General features: G+C 37.6%; 1 protein-coding gene across 11 annotated transcripts in view; it reads right to left on the bottom strand.

Moving 5' to 3' along the window:
• Nucleotides 1-312: 312 nt before the first annotated feature.
• The window catches only part of mapk8.S (mitogen-activated protein kinase 8 S homeolog), an 84,597-nt gene continuing 63,951 nt past the window's right edge, over nucleotides 313-20,958 (bottom strand). For 7 of the 11 annotated variants that reach the window (XM_041571229.1, XM_041571226.1, XM_041571228.1 and 4 more), the window contains 6 exons: nucleotides 19,240-19,311; nucleotides 15,880-16,062; nucleotides 12,686-12,810; nucleotides 10,461-10,524; nucleotides 3,846-3,923; nucleotides 313-1,758 (listed from right to left, as the gene is read on the bottom strand). In XM_041571229.1, coding sequence (XP_041427163.1) covers nucleotides 1,616-1,758; nucleotides 3,846-3,923; nucleotides 10,461-10,524; nucleotides 12,686-12,810; nucleotides 15,880-16,062; nucleotides 19,240-19,311 — 665 coding nt within the window. In that variant the 3' untranslated portion in view covers nucleotides 313-1,615. Of the gene's footprint in view, nucleotides 1,764-3,845; nucleotides 3,924-10,460; nucleotides 10,525-12,685; nucleotides 12,811-15,879; nucleotides 16,063-19,239; nucleotides 19,312-20,958 lie in introns of those variants that run through there. The other 4 variants (XM_041571233.1, XM_041571232.1, XM_041571234.1 and 1 more) reach the window with 4 other exon arrangements.

Below are 20,958 nucleotides of genomic sequence, written 5' to 3'. Positions count from 1 at the left end.
AATACAGCATTGCTTAGCAGTATTCTAAAGGTTAATTATATAACTCTTCATGTACTGCATGAAGGCATTTACTGATATGTTTACAATAACTGTTTTAGAAATATTGCTTATTGTGATGAATACCTTTCATGTTAACTGTTAATAAAATACACATGTATAAACAAATGAGAGTGACCCATGAAGAGACAGCATAGAGCAGTATATAAATCTTTCCTAAATATAAACTAGCACACTACAGGCATTGCACAGGCTGGATGCAAATTTACCAATTCACTAGATTTATGTAACAAAAATAATAATCTACTCAGAACATTTTTTCCCCAACATTGATCATTTATTACGAGTCAGCAATCATTTATATGTTCATGCTGTTCCACCCGCTGATTTCTGCTGATGTTCTGCGAGTGAAGCAGGAACACAACCCATTAATTGATTGATCTGTTTGGCTATCGTAAACAGAAGAGGAATTAACAAGCAGTGAAACTATACATCTAGACTGAGAAAAGGACTCTAACAAGGTGAAGATTGCTCTTCCACGGAGGGTAAAAAGACTAAACTGTGGAATTATAGAACATGTATATCCAATGCACAGGCAGAACAAGGGAGGCTACTCTGGTGCATTCATTCTCACGGATGAACAAAATTATTAAAATGTGAAAAGCATCTAAAAAAGTTTACTCATCTTGAATAATTATTAAATGCATTTACTGCCAGGGAAGGGCACACTAAAGACTGCTGCCGGTGTTCATTTGTAATGTTTCACATTCAACTTTAGAATAATCACCGAAGTTTTAAATTGAGTGTCAATTATTTTTCCATTTAAGGATGCAACTTTAAGCATGAAATATAAAAATATGCCTTTTTATGTTTTTTTTTTCCAGAGGTGGCAGTTGCACATTACAGTGCAGTGTGTTGGTAAAAAGATGTAAAAGGCGGTTTCTAATCTAAAGCAATATGAAAGCCGATAAAAATATTTTATGAATTTCAATATATTGTAAGAGTGGATTGCATCAACACCTAAATTGCCACAGCTTGATTACATGATCAAAAGTAAATAGAAAGCTATGTCTGTTTTAGGATTACTGGCGCATTTTGTGTGAAAATTACTCCCATTACAAAAAACAAAATTAAATTAATAAAAATATGGAACAATCTGTATAATTCTAGAAGATAAAACATAAAAACTGAGCAGCACCAGCAAGGAAACAGAAAAAAAAATTCAAGACAATCAGGACCAAAGTGACCTTTTCTCAAAAAGTTGGAGCGTTAAGCCCACCTCCCCACACAAAACAGAAATAAAAATACAATACATATTTATGGCAGCTTTCTTCAAACCCTCCAGCACTTAAGTGTTCAAATTACAGCACTAAAATTAAAAATGACACCACACCTCTTAACCAATTTAAATCTGGTGAAGAGTAGTTGTGGCTCCTCCCAGTACTTAAATTGTTACTGGAATCTAATCCATTTTTCAGAACCTTGAACTGCAATGCAATCACAAGTTTCTGGCAGCTATGGGGTTAATGATATTCAATAGAAAATAATACAAGTTGTATTTTCCCCAGTCAAACTGTGCTACCCTAGAAGTCCCCACCACCTCCTCCCTGCCAATAAGTCATCGACAACAACCCAGGGTCCCTGCAGAGGTTTGAAGACTGATGTCTGTGTCTGAGGGCAGAGTTGGATCTGTTGACATGGAGGAAGCGTCAGCTGATGAAGAGGAGGTATGAGGATGAGAACCATCAGTTACTGCTGCACCTGTGCTATGAGAAAACAAAAGGGGGAAATGAGTTGCATTAGCATGCTCTGGCAATCTTGAACTTCAAGCCCCCCTGAAGCCAAATTGGAACATGAAAATATTTCTATATTCTTTATTTAAAAAAAGAAAAAACATTTTTATATTTTACAATGACCATTGAAAGGAAAGATGCATTTCCAGGAATGATAAGACCTCTAAATTGTTATACAGCATTATAATATGAGGACTGTCCCAATGATCTATTCATAGCTGTGATTGATTAGTTATATCAGTTGAACATGAAAACATTTAACTGGCCTTGCCCCCAAACATATTTTTCTGTGGCAAGGATTACAGGCAGAATGATAGTAAAGGCATTTATAAGGCCAGTAACAGTTATTAGAGTACCCTAAAAGTCATTACATACCCAACTAGCAACTAAACTAAACCACCCAAAGATAGCTTGGCACCGATATTTCCAACTCAGACATGCTCTTGCGGCCCAATTTGGTAAACTGACAATCTCTACTAAAACCCAACCACATGAAGACAGGCTATGGGATCCAAATCCACAAAAGCTGGTCTCTGAGCTCTACAAGACACTGATATCCACCATTAATAGTCCATTTAACAAAGCAAAAAGCAAGTGGAATGACCTTATTCCTGCTCTAGATAACGATACATGGGAAGATGCAACAGGGGAACTGTACAGCTTTCTAATTTCTACAAAAGATAGGATGGTACAATTCCGTATCATACACTTTACATATATTACTCCAATCAGGCTTAAAGCCATGGACAAAAGCCCCAATGGAAACTGTCCCAAATGCCAACACCCGCCCAGTGGGGTTTTCCATCTGTTTTGGTCATGCCCCCTGATACAAAGATTCTGGGCCAAGGTAATAGCCTACCTGACTAATGAAATCCTGCTCCCTGGAGCACTAACACCAGAGGTGTGCCTACTGGGACTGGTGGATGAAATGGCACCTCTAAATTAAACAAGATGTTTATGAAGAACCCTTCTCTTTTATGCCAAAAAGCAGATTGCCATGACATGGCTTAGCCTTCAATCCCACACAGTAAAGCAGTGGGTAAAACTGGTCAATAACAGGCTCCCAATAAAATTAACATACATAGCCAGACAGTGCCCGAAAAAGTTTGAAAAAATCTGGGAACCCTGGTTAGAGGCCTGTCCTGAAGTAGACCCAGAGACTCAATAAATGTTAATGTATGAGATAATATATGCAATATGTCTATTTCTTTCTCAGTAAATGAAATCCTATATAAGCACGCTTAAATCCTGTGAGAACAGAAGTAACATGTAATACACAAACAAACCTAATATGTAACATACTTTATGCTCCAAATGTATAACTGATTGTCTTAATCTAATAATTTGTGGTCCTGCGTGACCAATTGCACTCATCAACAATGCCTACGTTGTTAAAAGTGTGTTGTTTGTTTCAAAGTGCAAAATAAAAACCTTTAAAAAAAAAAAAAGTCATTACATATTTCTTTCCTTGTTTCTAGAAAGCATAGTTTAATTTGAAAATATTTTTTTTTTCCTGGTAGGAGTTCTGGGAGCAATTTACAAGCCTCTTATCACACAGGGGATTTTCTCCCCATTGTAGCTGAGCTGAAGCTCTCAAACGCACTAGTGCTGCCCCCTATTGAGTGGGAACTGCCTAGCACTGCTAGTATATGCATTTTCTTCCTGAAAAGTACTTTAATGTGCATTTTTGGGGCAAAAGCCATTTTACCAGCAGTGCCAGGAAGTGAAAACAACAGTTTGGGAGTGGGCTATTAACTATTTGTTTATTTGTATTGTTAACCTGCAAGCCATGGCCAAGGGTATTTTTTTTGCAGTTTGTGATTGAAATATCTGGGGAAAGGGGGAAAGTCTGTTTTGGATCTAGAATATGTTTACATTTTATAATTAGTTTTCTTCTATTTGTATCATTTTTGATCCACACATGAATTTTGTTCCACTGTTCAGAATATACCAGGGAATAATGAATATACCAACTAGTGGATACAAAATCTATATGTCAATTTATATAAACAATTTTAATATTTGAGGTTTCAGGATTTATACAATATAACCAACCTAAAGGGGCTGGCTGCCCACGGATTACTCCATTCTTAGCTCTGTCTTCCCAGTCCAAAACTTCCTTGTATATAAGCTCTGAAAGTACAAACAAAACAATATTTGTAAGCTTATTTCTCAGCATATTATAGGAACAGTAACACCAAAACATTAAAATGTTTTAAAATAATGGAAATGCTGGTGTGCTTACTACAGAAACCCTATTATAGTTTATATAAACAAGCTGCTTTGTAGCCATGGGGGCAGCCATTAAAGCACAGGACAACAGAAAATCAATACATACTTACCGAGATTTTCGTTTCCTGTACTGGAACATGGCAGTGGGCACTGTAGGGTTAATCCCTCCTGTCGCAGACGGAACAGGAACTTCCTAATGAATAAATTAACCTCCCTTCCCCCGCGCCGCCATCTTTTGATTTCTTGACTCCCCCAAAACGAGGGTTGGGAAGCTTTGCCCACTGCCATGTTCCAGTACAGGAAACGAAAATCTCGGTAAGTATGTATTGATTTTCTGTTTTCCTGTTACTTACACATGGCAGTGGGCACTGTAGGGACATACAGAAGCAGACAATACATGGGTGGGTTATGCCAAAGAAATTTTAATTATTTAGAGCACAGTTAAGAACTGCAGAGCCAAAATTAGAAAGACTCTTTGAGTAAACATCAAATTTGTAGTGTTTTATAAAGGTGTCCCACGAACTCCATACTGCTGCTTTGCAGATGTCTTCTGAAGTTACCTGGGCCCGGAGTGCCCAGGATGCCGCTGTACCTCTGGTTGAGTGTGCCTTCAGCTGAGAGGGTACTGTGTGGGACTGGTGTGAATATGCCATTCTGATGCATTCCTTTATCCAGTTAGACACCGTTTTTTTGGTAGGTTGATTACCTAGTCTTGTACCTTGAGTAATGATTAGCAACGAGTTAGTTTTCCTGATTTCCTTGGTTCTTCCAAGGTAGATTTTGAGGCATCTGACAATATCTAGAGAATGCCACTTCTCCTCTTCCAAGGAACTAGGGTTCTCAAAAAAGGTAGGTAGTATAATGTCTTGAGACATGTGAAACTTTGACACCACTTTTGGTGTAAATTCATCCAAAGTTCTTAATATCACTTTATCATTATAAAAAGTGATTTTGTCTGGTTCTGCTGATATAGCGTGAATTTCACTCACTCTTCTGGCAGATGTTATGGCAAGAAGAAACGCCAGCTTAATGTTAACCATTTTAAGAGGTACCTTGTCCAGAGGTTCAAAAGGAGTCTCTGTTAGGGCTTTCAGGACCAGACTTAAATCCCATGGGGGAACTTTGGTTTTAGATAAGGGTCTCGTTCTTTTTAGGGCTTGAACAAACCTTTTGATTAGTGGTCTGGAACTCCAGTTTATGCCTGAGAAATGCGAAATGGCCGTAATCTGGCCTTTGAGGGTCGAATTGCTCAATTTTAATTCCACTCCACTTTGTAAGAATTCCACTATTTGTAATTCGGAGTTCTGTGTGGGGAGTGTATTCCTGGTGGAACACCATTCTGAGAATTTTTCCCAGGTCTTGTAATATTTTTCAGTTGTAGAGTGTTTTTTGGCCGCTAGCAAGGTGGTGATTGAGCCTTCTGAAAGGCCTAGGGATCTCAGTTTCTCACTTTCAAACGCCAAGCCGTTAAAGCGAGTTTTTCTGGATAGGGATGGACCCGTGTCTGCTGAGTGAGGAGATCCTTTCTTCCTGGCAGTTTCCAGAAATTGCCTTTGGCCAGTCTGAGAAGTTGAGGGAACCACACTCGTCTTGGCCACCAGGGAGCAATCAGGATTACATTGGCTTGATCGTCCAGTATTTTCCTGATAACTTTCGGGATCAGTACTATTGGAGGGAATATGTACAACGGTCCCCAGTTCCAGGTTATTGATAAAGCATCCGTCAAGGTGGCCTCTGGATCTTGTTTCCAAGAGCAAAATGTTTGCATTTTCTTGTTGAACCTGGACGCCATCAAGTCCATCTTGAAAGGACCCCATTTCTTCCAAATTGTTCTGAAAACTTGGTTGTTTAGTTCCCATTCTCCTTCCATTGGGGGAGATCTGCTTAATTTGTCTGCAATCTCGTTGTTTTTCCCCGGGATATGGATTGCTTTCAGATATAGTAAATTCTTTTCTACCCATGTAAGTATGGTCATGGTCAGGGATAAGAGGCTCCAGCATTTTGTTCCTCCTTGTTTCATGAGGTATCTGACCGCTGTTGTATTGTCTGATTTGATCAGAACTGCCTTCGATGATATTAGAGGAGTGAAGGCTAAGAGGCTCAGGTGGATTGCTTTTAACTCCCGCCAGTTGGATGATTTCTGACTCTCTTCTTTGTTCCACCAACCTTGTACTTTGTGTTCCCCCAGGTGGGCTCCCCATCCTGTACTGCTGGCATCTGTGGTAATTGTGATCCCATAATCTACCAAGAGGGGCATGGGGACTGACAGGTTCTCTGCTTGCGTCCACCAAGTTAGACTCTTCAATGTTTCTTTCCCCAAATAGATGAGTTGATCCTGCTCTTGCTTCCTGTTCCATTGGGACAGGAAATCGAACTGGAGAATCCTGGAGTGTAGCTGTGACCATTTGACACAGTCTATTGTGGAGATCATTTTCCCCAGTAACTTCTGGCAAATTATTGTTGTTGTAATAGGGTGGCGAATGAGTTGGTGTGTTTGTGAGATTAAGTCCTTCATTCTCACCTCTGGAAGGCTCAAGAGCATCTTTTTGGTATCCAAAATCGTGCCCAAATATTCCAGTCTCTGACTGGGGATGAGTATGGACTTTTCCTCGTTTATTTTCCAACCTAACTGTTCCAGGTAGCTTTGTACTATTATTAGATGAGTCTTCAAAGTTGCCACCGTCTGTGCTTTGAGAAGGATGTCGTCTAAATAGGCATAAATTTGGATTCCCTTGAGCCTCAGGTTTTCTAGTACTGGGGCTAGGATTTTTGTGAAAATCCTTGGAGCGGTTGCCAGCCCGAAAGGCATTGCTGCATACTGATAATGTTCTCCAAGAATTTTGAACCTTAGGAATCTTCTGTGAGCTTTCCAAATGGGTATATGTAAATAGGCGTCCCTTAGATCCAGCTTGACCATCCAATCTCCTTTGGATAGGGCTGCAGTGATTGATCTTAGGGTTTCCATTCTGAATGTAGGAATCTTCAGGTTTTTGTTGAGGTTTTTTAAGTTCAAAATAACTCTGTATTCGCCATTTACCTTTCTTCGTAGGAAAAGATGGGAGTAAATTCCCTTGAATCTTTGATCTGGGTGGACTTTTGAGATCACTTTGTTCCGCCATAAGTCTCTTATTATGAGTCGGAGATGTTTTGTGGCTTCTTTTGTTCTTGGTCTGTCTGATGAGATGAAAGAGTTGTGGGGTTTCCTTACAAATTCCATTTGATATCCTTTTGATACGACCTCCACCGCCCATTTGTCTCTTATGTTTTGAGCCCAAACTGTCTTGAAACTGTTCAATCTTCCTCCTAGATAAGACAGCTGGACTCTCGCACCTTCATGCTTTTTTGTCTGTTTTGGGCTCTCTTTTGTAACCCTGTGATTGGAAATTTTGGCTTCTGGATTTCCATTGCTTAGGGTTGTACTTTCCTGGTCTATATTGCCTTGCATCTCGAAAGGAGTTACGCTGATTTTTGTAGTTGAACCTTTTATCTCTTCTTTCTTGAGGTAGGAATGCAGATTTTCCAGCTGAGGCTTTAGAGATGATTTGATCCAAACTGGTTCCAAACAATAAGTCTCCCTTAAACGGTAAAGAGCACAAGTTGTGCTTTGATTGGGAATCTGCGTTCCAATGCCTCAGCCAGAGGGATCTTCTTGCCGCCACCGCGAGACCCATTGATCTGGCTGCCAATTTGACATTACTGAGTGAGGCTTCCGCAGAATAATCATTGCCTATTTTGATATCATGGAGCATTTCCAGAAGTTTGGATCTTTCTGTCCCTGTCTTGATGGCATTTTCCAGCTCATTTATCCAGATTTTATTAGCTCTGGTTGTTGTAGTATTAGCTACCTCAGCCTTACAAATAGCCCCCGTCAAGAGGTATAATTTCTTTAAGGTGGCGTCTTGCCTTCGTTCCATTGTGTCTTTGAGGGATACTCCCTCATCTACTGGTAATGTGGTTCTTCTGGCCACTCTGGTAATGGATGCGTCTACTTTGGGTATGTTATCCCATGTTTTCGCATCTTCCTCCGAGAAAGGAAACATTTTCTTAAATTTTTTGGAAAAGGTAATTTTCTTATCAGGTGTTTCCCACTCCGTTTCCATTGTTTTCTTAATAACCTCGTGCAGAGGAAATAAATGGTTTTTCTTCGCTGATGATTTAAACATTTTGTCACCTTTATTAGTTATAGATTCATCTCTTAGGTCTAGTGTCTTTCTAATTGCTTTGATTAGGGGCTCCACCATCTCTGGTGATATGTCTGATTCCTCTTCTGAGTCTGACTCCGAAATTTCACCTTCAGATACTGGGGAGATCGTTTCTCTAGGTCTGATACTTATGCTTTCATTTGTGCTATGTTGTTCTGCATTAAGGTTACTTAAGACTTTGTCCGTGACTTGTGAAACCATATTGGACATGGAATTGTTAAATGAATCTTTCATCCACTCCATTAGGTCTGAGAACTGTTTGGAGTTGACCCCCGCAGCCTCTTCCAGGCACTTTTTGCATAATCTTTTGTCTGGCAATGCTGCATGTCCACATGAGGAGCATTCATTTCTACTGGATTTCCTCCTTTGATCTTCCCTGATTGGAGAACTTCTGTAGAAAGGATAGTTTTATTAAAAATCTAGCACATCTCTTTAGTATTTGTGATTTTTTTAAACAAACCAAATACACTCACCCCCTTGAGCCTGAATATGAGCGTCTACAACTCATCACACCAGTCCCCTGTTGAAACAATAATTGTACTGGTGCTTAACCTTATCCTGTCCGTCATGAGGCTAATGCGTAAGTATAAGGGTGTCTACTTACAGTTAGTACACCTAATATCACTTGTGGCACAATCCAACTGTTTGGCAGCTTCACAATATCCTGGAGGGGGAGATAGAGACGCAGTATTTCTATTACACATACAGCAGCGTCTAATCCTTTTGGCGCGTTTGCTTTTGAATTTTTCGCGCCTGCGCATTACCTTTCTGCAGGTTGCGGTCATTCAGCGGTTTATTGCGCATGCGCCGATAACCGGCATTGCGACTTACTACACTGATCGGCAACGGATGGCCAAGGACTCGCCAGTCCCCCCAGAAACGCACACAAGCACAAAGGCTCGGTCCTGGAGCTTCAGCGCAGGAGATGTTTACCACGCTGGCACTTGTTGGGGGAGTGCAGGAAGAAAAAAGATGGCGGCGCGGGGGAAGGGAGGTTAATTTATTCATTAGGAAGTTCCTGTTCCGTCTGCGACAGGAGGGATTAACCCTACAGTGCCCACTGCCATGTGTAAGTAACAGGAAACATTAAATAACTGAGAAGCCATGTAGAATCCCCACGGTGTACTATATAGCTTATCTGTTATCTATTGTGTAGCCTGTGCCTTTTCTCCTTTTTCAGCTGCCCCAATGGCTGCACAGCAGCTTGTTTATATTAACTATAGTAGAACTTCTGTAGCAAACACTAGTTTTACAGTGTAGGGCAACAGTACAATTTCATTACTAAAACATTTTAATTTTTTGGTGTTATTGTACCACATTCAAACATCATGAGATATTTTTAAAAATAAAATGGAAAAAAAAAACCTTGTTCTTGGAAAGGTTTGTGGACAATTGATGTTTCTGTATTTAGAATAACTACTTTATCATTCCCATGCCAAGCTAAAAAAAAAAAAAAAAAGGTCTGCAGTAATCCGAGGAGTTTTTAGGAAATTGTTATATGTAGCTATAACTACATTTGTCGTTACCCTTAAATCTGGCCATAAATACAAAAATGAATCTGTTAGTTTGCCCTCAGGCCAAAAAATGCATAAAAATAGGGGCCAAAAGCCTTGGATAAAAGTTATTGTGTAAGTCGAAACATCAGCCTCCACGAATAAATAAATAAATAAGACCTGTGAGTGCGACCTAAAATTCAAACATTAGCATGCTTGGAATCACCACATTTATAGAGTAGCCACTGGTTACACACATTTCAGCTTTACATAATGTTATAATAAAAAACATGAGGGCAAACTACAAAAAGGAACAGTAACCCCAAAAAAGAAAGTATCCTAAATTAATGTTGTGCTGCACTGGTAAAACTGGGGTGTTTGCTTCAGAAACAAACCTGTAGTTTATATGAACAAGCTGTTATACAGCCATGGGGGGGGCCAGCCATTCAGAGCTGAAAAAGGAGAAAAGGCACAGGATACACAGCAGGTAACAGATAAGCTCTGTAGTATACAATGGGATTCTTCAGAACTTACAGTATCTGTTATCTATTGGGTATCCAGTGCTTAAAAGGCTGCCCACATGGCTACACAGGAGCTTGTTTATATAAATTATAGTTGTGCTTCTGAAGCAAACACATCAGTTTTGCCATTGTAGTGCACAAGTACATTATATTGTCTTTCCTATACAACACTTTTTTGGTGTTATTGTCCCTTTAAGAGTCACTTTTGCTCAGTTTTACTACCTTTCCATTCTTCTATAGTGTGTTCTCGCTCATCCAATTGTTTGTCTGGGATCTTTGGTGGTGGCTGCAAAGAAAAACAGTGTGAAAATGATTAAAACAGAAGGTGTAAAGAAAATAGAGGAAGAAGCAAAAACTCCAGCAAAGATTTAGCTGCTTAGAGCACTTCAAGGAACACATTTATCAAATGCTACAGATAAACAGTAAAACCCCAGGCTTACTAACAGCTTAAATTTTCCAACATGTCTAACTACAAAGTGAATCAATCTAAATCAGAAGCCCTTCCCATTTGGATTCCTCAGAATGTGTTATCCAATTTAAAAACTTCTTTCAGGTCTGAGTGGCAGATGTCGTCCATCTCTTATCTAGGTATAAAAGTAGGATGCTCAGTCAAATCTTTATACAATGCAAATTTTCACCCGTTGCTGGAAAAATGTGATGTATTCGCTTAAGCCTGGCTGACAAAAGAAATATCTTGTATGGGGAAAATTGCTACCGTTAAAACTATGCTACTACCACAAATATTGTCTTTGTTTAGGACTATTCCTATATCTCTTCCAAACAAATTTTTTGCTGCATTACGTACAGTGATATTGAAATGTATATGGAAAAAATACTACAAGGCAGTACATCTAAACTTTATCCAAAAGATGACTTCTACAATTGAGCAACCTCACAGGATACAGGATACAGGGTACAACAGGAAGAAATAATAACAAAATCAGGTGTACAAAAACGCGAAAATCAATGTATACACCTTTCTCGACCACTCAAGCATCTATACAAGTATGGGATTACAGTATGCATAAAGATTCCATAGAGTATGGTTTCCATTCAAATTTCCCAATTGGAGCCCTGAAAGGAATTATTCCCAAATTCAATCCAACACGGCCTTCAGCAGGCACACAGTATTTGGACGATATAATACCCAACAATACTTTAATATCCTTTGATGAGCTTAAATCAAAATGGGACATACCACCATCATATTTTCTTACATATCTGCAACTGGCAAGCTATATCAGAACAAATAAACATTGCAGAATTAAGCAACCTGCAATGCAACAACAGAAACTATTGGATTTCCTGCGTCCCACAACCAAGATTTCTCAATATTATACGGTACTAAATATTACAGATTTACTAGAACCACACATGTCCCAATGGCAGAGATATTCAGACCGTAATTGATATTCAGGAATGGAACTTTGCGTTTAGGACGATTCTGAAAACCACCAAATCCATAAGACTCTTGGAAACATCTGTTAAATTAATGTATCGCTGGTATATGGTTCCGACTAAACTTTACAAGATATATCCTCACACTGCTTCTCAATGGTGTTGGTGTTAATGTGGTCAAGTTGGCTCAATGATACATACCTGGTGGTTATGTCCGAAACCTACTTCATATTGGTTACAAGTCTTTGATCTACTATAATTACTGTAATTCCTATTCCACTGAATATATCCCTTGCTTTGCTTAATTTAGACATAGGTCCATTGAGAACTCATCAAAAAGCTCTAGTAGTCCATATATTGGCGGTGGCAAGGCTAATTACCCTCAGATTTTTTTTTAGAATCAACCTACTACGACTAACTGAGAAATTGGAATATTATGAAGCCAAGAATAATTCTCTTAGTAAACATCTTGCAAAATGGTCACCTTGGACTTCTAGTAATCAATCAAATTTGGGGTACATAATGATTAATACTGCTAATTATGTGGAGCATATTCTATAGCTAATTTTCTTTCTTTCTGACTATTTCTTAATTCTTACATTTTATTTTTTCTGCTTTATATCCTAAATGATATGTACAATTACACATTTTATACATGTTTGTATGGATAACATATAAATCGTGTTACTTTTGTATGTCATTACAAAAACTTCAAAAACATAAAAAAAAAAAAAATCTCTTGAAAGATCATTGCCACAATCATGGATTCATATTATTCCTAAACAAAAAAAGTCCAAGTATATTATTGCGTTGCTATACAATCACACTAGAGAAGAAAGCGGTGTGTTGCATTTATCTTTTTTCACTGTAGTTTTATGAAAATATTCCCACTTTAACCCTAAACCTGCAAATGTTTTTGCTTTTGTTATTACAAGTTCAGCAGTCTAGCAAGTTATACTAGCCCATATGAGCCGGCTGCATAATAATTTAACCAAAATTTGTTTTTAACTCAATGCATCAAAGTTTGGCAGAAAAAAATAAAAACTTACTGCTTCAGCTTCCAGTGGGTCGTACCAAACATTTATATAAGGATGCTGCAAAGCTTCATCTACAGAGATTCTCTTGGATGCATCTATTACAAGCATTTTTGACAACAGATCTCTGGCTTGGCTAGCTGTACATGGAGAGATAGAAAACATGGTTTACCAAATGCCTAAGGGTGGTTTAAAATGGTGGCTAAATCAAGTTATAAAGCACACTACTAATCTGTTCCAGTGGCATATTCCAAGGAAAAATCACATTCTCAACTTGTGGAATCATGGCAACTCTGAATTTTAGAACATTAATGGAAAAAAAGGAACCTGAAATTAGAGTAAGACATATTTGAGAATGAAACAGGTGATACTATAATATATAAACTTTCACCAAACCAGACAAGGATTATTAGCAGACAATATGCAATGATTCAGGCCAAAATCAAACAAAAGATTTTAGAGAAAAACTTTTATGAATAGTTATCACATTCATCTAATAAAATAAGTTATGCAGAAATATAAAGTAATTGGCAGTTTTAAATGCTTATTCATTAGAAATCACAAAATTAATTGCCATTCTACATTACATTTTATATGATTAAGGGTAGGACTGTATAGTTAAGGACCATAGAAAGCATGGACATTTAGAATATAAGGATAAGCTTACCGCTTTCCACAATGGGTCCGGGTACTCATGCTCCAAACCCTCAGCAAAGGGAAAACATATATAAATACCTCAAATATCAAGCTGGCACTATTCCAGAAGCCCAAAAAAAATTTGATTAATTAGTAGAATCCAGGAGTCCAAAAGTTTTTATAAAGTAATACAAAAATCTTTATTTACACCTTGTATAAAAAATAATAGCCTAATGCGTTTCGTGTCCCCACAGGACACTTAATCATAGGCTAACTTGTTACTGATACACACAAAATATTTCAAGGAAAAAAGAGCCAATAGTGGGTCTCAAGGGCGGAGTCATAATTAATTGTCAACTAGCTATTAATATTACTATTTTATATGTCTTGTCTTTTGTGGAAGAGATAAAGTCTTATGTTTTCTTTAGGTATTTGCAGGTAATACATCTATTTGCCCCACATTTGAAACAGCCTTTGGTTTGTAGCCATGTGTTATGATATTCTTTGAATCTAATAAGGCTGGGTGTTAATTTATTGCCTATTGTTTCAGTTCTCCTAGGGATATATTTTTGTCATTTTTTAAGGATTTGCTTCAGTATAGAGTCAGTTTCTAGAATAACTAGATTTCTCTTAATGATATTTTTTATTTGATTATATTGTGGACTATATGTTAGTATACATGATAAGGCTTCTTGAATAATCAAGATTTGTTTAAGAGATACAGTGCTAAGACCGACAGTGTTGAAATCAATCCAAAACGTATAATAAAAAAAAAAAATCATTCTAAAGCCTTATCATGTATATTAACATATAGTCCACAATATAATCAATTAAAAAATATTAAGAGAAATCTAGTTATTCTAAAAACTGACCCTATACTGAAGCAAATCCTTAAAAATGTATCTAACAAAATAACCCCAATTTATATTGTATTTATATTCATATTTATACTTATATTTATTATATTTACATATATATTGTGAAATTATACATAATCTGTATAAAAATATATATTTATCCATGCTAAAATAATTATTTGTATTTCAAATGCTGTTTTAATAATGAGCCACGAGGGTCAACGACATACAGCTAGTGGACGATTAATTATGACTCCGCCCAAGAGACCCACTATTGGCTCTTTTTTCCTTTAAATATTTTGTGTGTATCAGTAACAAGTTAGCCTATGATTAAGTGTCCTGTGGGGACATGAAACGCATCAGGCTATTTTTTATACAAGATGTAAATAAAGATTTTTTTATTACTTTATAAAAACTTTTGGACTCCTGGATTCTACTAATTAATCAAATTTTTTTTGGGGTTCAGGAATAGTGGCAGCTTGATATTCGAGGTATTTATAAGGGTAGGACTACATGGATGTTTTCGGAGCAATCCAACGCAATGCGACAAAACGTCGGCGACAAAATTGCATGCAACGGAAAAAAGGTAGAAAAAAAAGAGATAGAAATGTCTGAAGAAGTCACAGCACTGACGCGACATGACTGACTGATGCAGATGCTGCGTCTGCATCCGACAGTCGTGTCACGTCGGATCAACGCTAAAGGTTTGTCCCACTTCTAGAGCCATTTCTTTGCTAGCCAGATATTTTATATGTGTATTCACTTGTCATAACCTTATGCAACTCATTAGTAAGCTGTATCTCCAGATTTAAAATACACTTGAAATTAATTTGGATGGAATCCATGTAATTTACGGTCTGGTTATTGCCAGAACAATGTAATTTGATTTTATTATTTTCAAGAAAATAAACCTTCAGCTTTCATTCTACCGCTTTTTCAATTCACCAAAACTCAAGGGATGCACTGAATATGCTATTTTGTGATTCGGCTGAATCTTTCGTGTGCGAGTTGGCCAAATAACGAACACCTAATTTGCATAGGCAGATGCAAATTAGTGCAAGGAAAGGCGAGGTCACCCATTCAGATTAGAAGAAATTAGGTTTCGCCAAAATATTCGGAAGGGGTTTTTACAGTGAGAGCTGTGAAGATGTGAAATTCTCTCCCTGAATCACTTGTATAGGCTGATACATTAGATAGCTTTAAAAAGGGGTTGGATTGCTTTTTAGCAAGTGAGGGAATACTGGATTATGGAAGATATCTTAAAGTACAAATTGATCCAGGGACTAGTCCGATTGTCATTTTGGAGTCAGGAAGGAATGTTTTCCAAACTCTGAGGCAAATTGGAGAGGCTTCAAATGGGATGTGTTGCCTTCGTCTGGATCAACTAGAGTTAAAAGGTGGATGTGTATCTTTTTTCAACCTAACTTACTATGTTACAATATTTTTAACTTCCTTGTTTGTGTAACAAAGTCACATGATTTTTAGGATTTAGATTTGGTTCAGCCAGACGCTTGGATATGAGTGCATCCAAATCCTGCAGAAAAAGGCTGAATCCTGGATTCGGTGCATCCTTACTATAGCATCATGCTTTTTCGGGTTAAGAGTCTGGAAAGTAATGTAGGCATTTCAGTAAAGAGACAAAACAGGGAATAAGAACTGCTTAACTGAGAGAGTAAAGACTAGGTCAGATAAAATGTGTATTAAAAAACTCCTTACCTTTTAACTTATTATGCTCAGAGTCTGCTGGGAATAAAACATCAGGGAAGAGTTTCTCAAAGCTGTAGCCTGCATATTTGGGTCTATTTTCTACATATGTCCTCACTGTTGGCTGTAATTTTTTCATGAATTCTGGACATGGCGTACCCAGCTGTTCAATTACTTTATTCCACTGGTCGATATCTGGAGTAAAGGCTCAGGAAAATCTTGAGCAAATATGAGTGTTCCATTCCAGCACAATTTGTTGCTCACAGCAATAGATAATGATGTAACCAGCTTTAGAATCAAAAGTTATAATATCTCAATAAGCAATGAGACTATGCTGACATAGACTACACCATGTTTACAGAATATATAACATAGGCTAAACATAAGCAACACTACGTCTGCATAAATGTAGCTACAAAGCAGGGGGTTCAAAGCCCCAGCAATCTCCAAATAATGTATCAGGAATTATATGTAAACTGAATGCTGCCTCAGAACACAAAAGCACAGATCAAACGATTACATTTGCATAATAAATGTGTAGTTTTGATCACACTGCAGAATTCCTCTGCTTTGTCAAGGATAGATACTAGAAAATTACAAAGGTAACATATTTAACATATGTTGGTTAAAAATATTGTTCATGAAGTTTCATGTGTACTCCCACAACATGTGCCTAAAATGATATTAAAATGACAGTCTTTTCATCCATCTTACGTGTGTGGTATGGCTGAACATTTATGGCCACTTTGCTAGCTGTCAAAGAACATTTGCTAGAAGGTCACACAACTATATACCGCCTAACATTTGAAAATTGGAAAGGGGGACAATAAGATACACACAGCAAAATTGTTCTGACCACTCCCATTTTATGGCCACACCCCCTAATTTCCACGTCCAGTTTACAAAATTTTGCAGGGCATGAAAGTAACCACATTTCTGGGAGTTTTAGGTCCATATTTTATGCTATAGCAGTTTTGCTAATGAAGGTGAGATTGCCCTTTAAATTGCTAGACTTTTCCCAAGAGACTTGCTTATCTTGTGAAATATTTACAATTGTTTCTTTGCTTATCTTAAATTGTTACAAATATATAAAAGTGCAGCTGCTCATTGTTCTGGGCTCCCTGCCAAAAAGTCTCTTATTTTAATTATATTTCAAATACTTTGGTTAGGGCCAGTGTAAAAGATCAAAGAGAAACTCAGGACTTTTTCATAAAAAAAAGTTGCCCAGTGATTATAACTAGTTTACCCAAAAAAGGTATTCTACATTCAATGAAATATCACATTTCAAATAAATGTGGATTTTGAGGAGCCCATTTACTAATGAAAGTATGCAAAAGTAGACATATATTGCAGTGTTTTTAGCTACAGCATTATTTACCAGAATTCCAGCTCAGTTGCGAAGTAGTGTGTGATTTGTATCCCACACAATTTTGTGCACGTCTCTGGATGTTTTTATTTTTTGCAGGTGTGAATGCAAGTTAAAATGCATGCTATTTATCAGGTACAAGCCAATTTTGTAGTTTGCACCTTTGCAAGGTAAAAGCAAGGATCATGTATAGGCACACATAACTTTTGTACACAATTTGTTGTTTGCACTTGCATTAGTAAATAAGCCCTTCTGCCATTTTAAAAATGTTGGGGGACCATTTAAGATTTCCAAACCTATGTAAGTATAACCTATGTAAGTAATAATGCAATGCAGATGTTGATTTCAAGTTTTTTAAAAAAAAAAATGTGTTTGATGCTGCTCCATTGGTATGAACCATTGCTTTGAAGGAGCCATGATCAGTAACATTTATTTTCAAGTAAAATAAATTATTTTAGTTTTCACAAGAGGGAAAAGAGCATATTATTCGAAAATTAGACATGCTAAACTGGGAATCGGGAAATCATTTTATTCTTATTTATGTTAAAATGAAACTAATGTAAAAATTAAAATGTAATATAAGCTTCAGCATACTGAAATAAGAAGTTTTCTAAATATAATCAATAACATAATTAAGTACCCTTTATAAAATCATCAAGTTTATCTTCACTACCCCTCTCTGAGCATGTTTCTCTTCATTCTCTCTTCATGCAGGAGTTGGGTGTCAAATTCTTGCAGCAGTTGGGTGTCAGATAGTCATTGACAGTTAGATCCAATATATCTTATAGGGGCACTCCTTTTCCCTAGAAGATTTATTAGAGCTCACTCTATTAAAATCACCATAATGTCTCTCTACATGCAGAATTTATGCAAAAGGCAGTTATTGTGCGAGATTTTGTTTGTACTGCAATCAGTTATTTGAGTGAGTTCAAATTCATCTTCTAGAAAAGGAAGCCCCCATAAGATATATTGGATCTAACTGTCAATGAATGTCACCCAACTGCTGCAAGAGTACAGAATGAAGAAAAACAGATGCTGCGAGAGGGATAGTGAAGATAAACTTTATTGTTTTTTTTCTTTGTGATAGTTCCCCTTTAAGTCTGTGTGATAAAAGCTCATGTAGTAGTAACCATTCTACCACATGGCAACATTGGCGAAATCTATAAAGCACATAATTTGTGACCATTTGTTTTATCTAAATATTATTTTACTTTGTAAATATCTACAGCAAATTTTCAAATTGCCCAATATGTCAGTGGAGCATTACAATGCAATGCATTAATGGGATTGTAACATATTTTAATTTTTAAAAGCAACGGGTCACTATAGCTACATAAACCCTAGTATTGCTTATTTTCTAATGGGTAATCTTTGACACGGGAGAGTAGCTTCCTGAATTACTCGCATTTGGGAGCGGAGCAATGTTTTGACCAACACCTCAACAAGTAATTTATTATTGGGGAGAAGGGGTATGTGCATTCGAAAACATGAACAACATTTGAGTTTATATAGGCATAGTGACTATTCCTGTTATAACCTGGAACGTGTCACTATCCCTTTAACTTAGTAGACTAAAATTAACAGAAGGCACAAGCCACTTAAGGCCCTGGGCACACAGAGAGTTGGCACTACTGCTTTTAGCCACCATGGGAGAAGTGGATCTGCTGCCTTCTGCAGCTCCCTATAGCTGCACTGACAAGCAGCTTCTGCCTGCATGTAACTAAACATGGTGGCAATTGGGCCAAAATGCCGGTTATCACATGTTGGGCCAAGAGCAGCAGAGCCAATATTACATGTGCCCTGGGCATATTGGATTAAATTTCCTCAATGGCCAAATGGCTTTAATTTTAATTTGAAGAGAACTAAATCATTTAGACTATGATATGGTACCAAACGATATTATATAACTGCCTTGAAGCCCTAAAACAGGCTGTAAAGTATGAGTGTGTCAGCAGCAGCTTGATAGGGAGGTGATGATGGTCCCTAGATGCCAATGGGAAGGATACGGTCTGTGCCGGGGAATAACACACCACCTTTGATCATCTCTCCCAAGATGCAACCCACTGACCAAATGTCAACTGAAAACAAAATGCAAGGGAATTAACAAAATAGGGGCCACTTGTTACATAGCTAAATTGGGTTGAAAAAAGACAAAGTCCATCAAGTTCAACCCCTCCAAATGAAAACCCAGCATCCATACACATACCCCTCCCTACTTTTAATTAAATTCTATATACCCATACCTATACTAACTATAGAACTTAGTATCACAATAGCCTTTGATATTATGTCTGTCCAAAAAATCATCCAAGCCATTCTTAAAGGCATTAACTGAATCAGCCATCACAACATCACCCGGCAGTGCATTCCACAACCTCACTGTCCTGACTGTGAAGAACCCCCTACGTTGCTTCAAATGAAAGTTCTTTTCTTCTAGTCTAAAGAGGTGGCCTCTGGTACAGTGATCCACTTTATGGGTAAAAAGGTCCCCTGCTATTTGTCTATACTCTATAATGTCCTCTAATGTACTTGTAAAGTGTAATCATGTCCCCTCGCAAGCGCCTTTTTTCCAGAGAAAACAACCCTAACCTTGACAGTCTACCCACATAATTTAAGTCTTCCATCCCTCTAACCAATTTAGTTGCACGTCTCTGCACTCTCTCCAGCTCATTTATATCCCTCTTAAGGACTGGAGTCCAAAACTGCACTGCATACTCCGGATGAGGCCTTACCAGGGACCTATAAAGAGGCATAAATATGTTTTCATCTCTTGAGTTAATGCCCTTTTTTATGCAAGACAGAACTTTATTTGCTTTAGTAGCCACAGAATGACACTGCCCAGAATTAGACAACGTGTTATCTACAAAGACCCCTAGATCCTTCTCATTTAAGGAAACTCCCAACACACTGCCATTTAGTGTATAACTTGCATTTATATTATTTTTGCAAAGTGCATAACCTTGTATTTATCAACATTGAACCTCATTTTCCAGTTTGCTGCCCAGTTTTCCAATTTAGACAAATCACTCTGCAAAGTGGCAGCATCCTGCATAGAACCTACAGTTCTGCACAATTTAGTATCATCTGCAAAAATAGAAACAGTACTTTCAATGCCCACCTCCAGATCATTAATAAACAAGTTGAAAAGCAAGGGACCTAGTACAGAGCCCTGCGGTACTCCACTAACAACACTGGTCCAATTAGAAAATGTTCCATTTACCACCACTCTTTGTAGTCTATCTTTTAGCCAGTTCTCTATCCAGGTACAAATACTATGTTCCAGGCCAACATTCCTTAATTTAAACAGTAACCTTTTGTGTGGCACTGTATCAAATGCTTTAGCAAAGTCTAAGTAAATCACATCCACTGCCATCCCTGAATCGAGGTCTCTACTTACCTTCTCATAAAAAGAAATTAAGTTAGTCTGGCAAGATCTATTACGCATAAAACCATGCAGGCACAAACTCATAGTATTATGATTTGCTATGAAGTCCAGTATCTTATCCTTTATTAACCCTTCGAAAAGCTTTCCTATCACTGACGTCAGACTAACTGGCCTATAGTTTTGAGGCTGAGAACGGGATCCTTTTTTGAATAGAGGCACCACATTAGCAATTCGCCAGTCTCTCGGCACTATGCCAGATCTCAATGAATCCTGAAAAATTAAGTAAAGAGGTTTGGCAATCACAGTGCTAAGATCGCTAATTACCCTGGGATGAATACCA

This window comes from Xenopus laevis, chromosome 7S, assembly GCF_017654675.1.
Source record: "Xenopus laevis strain J_2021 chromosome 7S, Xenopus_laevis_v10.1, whole genome shotgun sequence".
In the NCBI taxonomy this organism is placed as follows: Eukaryota; Metazoa; Chordata; class Amphibia; order Anura; family Pipidae; genus Xenopus; species Xenopus laevis.
This window is presented reverse-complemented; position numbering and strand designations above follow the sequence as displayed.